The following is a 718-nucleotide window of genomic DNA, read 5'->3' as shown; positions in this document are numbered from 1 at the left end:
TAGGAAAAAGAGAGGCGTAAGGTATGCTCTCTTAGGACGATCTCGAGTGTGAAAAGTAGTATTCTATGGTCTGGCTGTTAATAGATCTCATAACAACACTGACTGGGCAGGGAAAATGTATTACCAAGCCTGATGGGCTATGTATATTATTGTCTACATTATACTATCCCTGTCCCATATTGTGTGTGTGTGTGCGTGTGTGAGTGGTGATGGATGAGTTTGTGTGTGACCGTGGTTACCACCACAACACCCCCTCAGGATACAGCACACCAGCAGTGATGGAGCATGTCTGCAGCGCTAGGAGAGATATCCATTTACTATCAACACACACACTTCAAATCCATGCCCCACCCTGCCCAACCCCGCCCCACCCCACCACGCCCCACCACGCCTCACCACGCCCCACCACGCCCCAACCCACCCCGCCCCACAACACCACGCCCCACCACGCCTCACCACGCCCCACCCCGCCCAACCCCACCCCACCCCACCACGCCCCACCACGCCTCACCACGCCCCACCACGCCTCACCACGCCCCACCACGCCTCACCATGCCCCACCACGCCCCGCCACGCCCCACCACGCCTCACCACGCCTCACCGCGCCCCACCACGCCCCACCACGCCCCGCCCCGGCTCACCACGCCTCACCACGCCCCACCACGCCTCACCACGCCTCACCACGCCCCGTCCCGGCTCACCACGCCTCACCACGCCA

At 61.4% G+C, this 718-nt stretch overlaps 1 protein-coding gene across 1 annotated transcript in view; it reads left to right on the top strand.

The window, feature by feature from the left end:
* The first annotated feature begins 209 nt into the window (after nt 1-209).
* The window catches only part of LOC139403875 (uncharacterized), a 711-nt gene continuing 202 nt past the window's right edge, over nt 210-718 (top strand). Inside the window, exon 1 of the mRNA XM_071147054.1 lies at nt 210-718. This exon is cut by the window's right edge and continues 202 nt beyond it. Within this exon, the coding sequence (XP_071003155.1) occupies nt 210-718 (509 nt within the window).

This window comes from Oncorhynchus clarkii, unplaced genomic scaffold, assembly GCF_045791955.1.
Source record: "Oncorhynchus clarkii lewisi isolate Uvic-CL-2024 unplaced genomic scaffold, UVic_Ocla_1.0 unplaced_contig_3726_pilon_pilon, whole genome shotgun sequence".
Lineage (NCBI taxonomy): Eukaryota > Metazoa > Chordata > Actinopteri > Salmoniformes > Salmonidae > Oncorhynchus > Oncorhynchus clarkii.
This window is presented reverse-complemented; position numbering and strand designations above follow the sequence as displayed.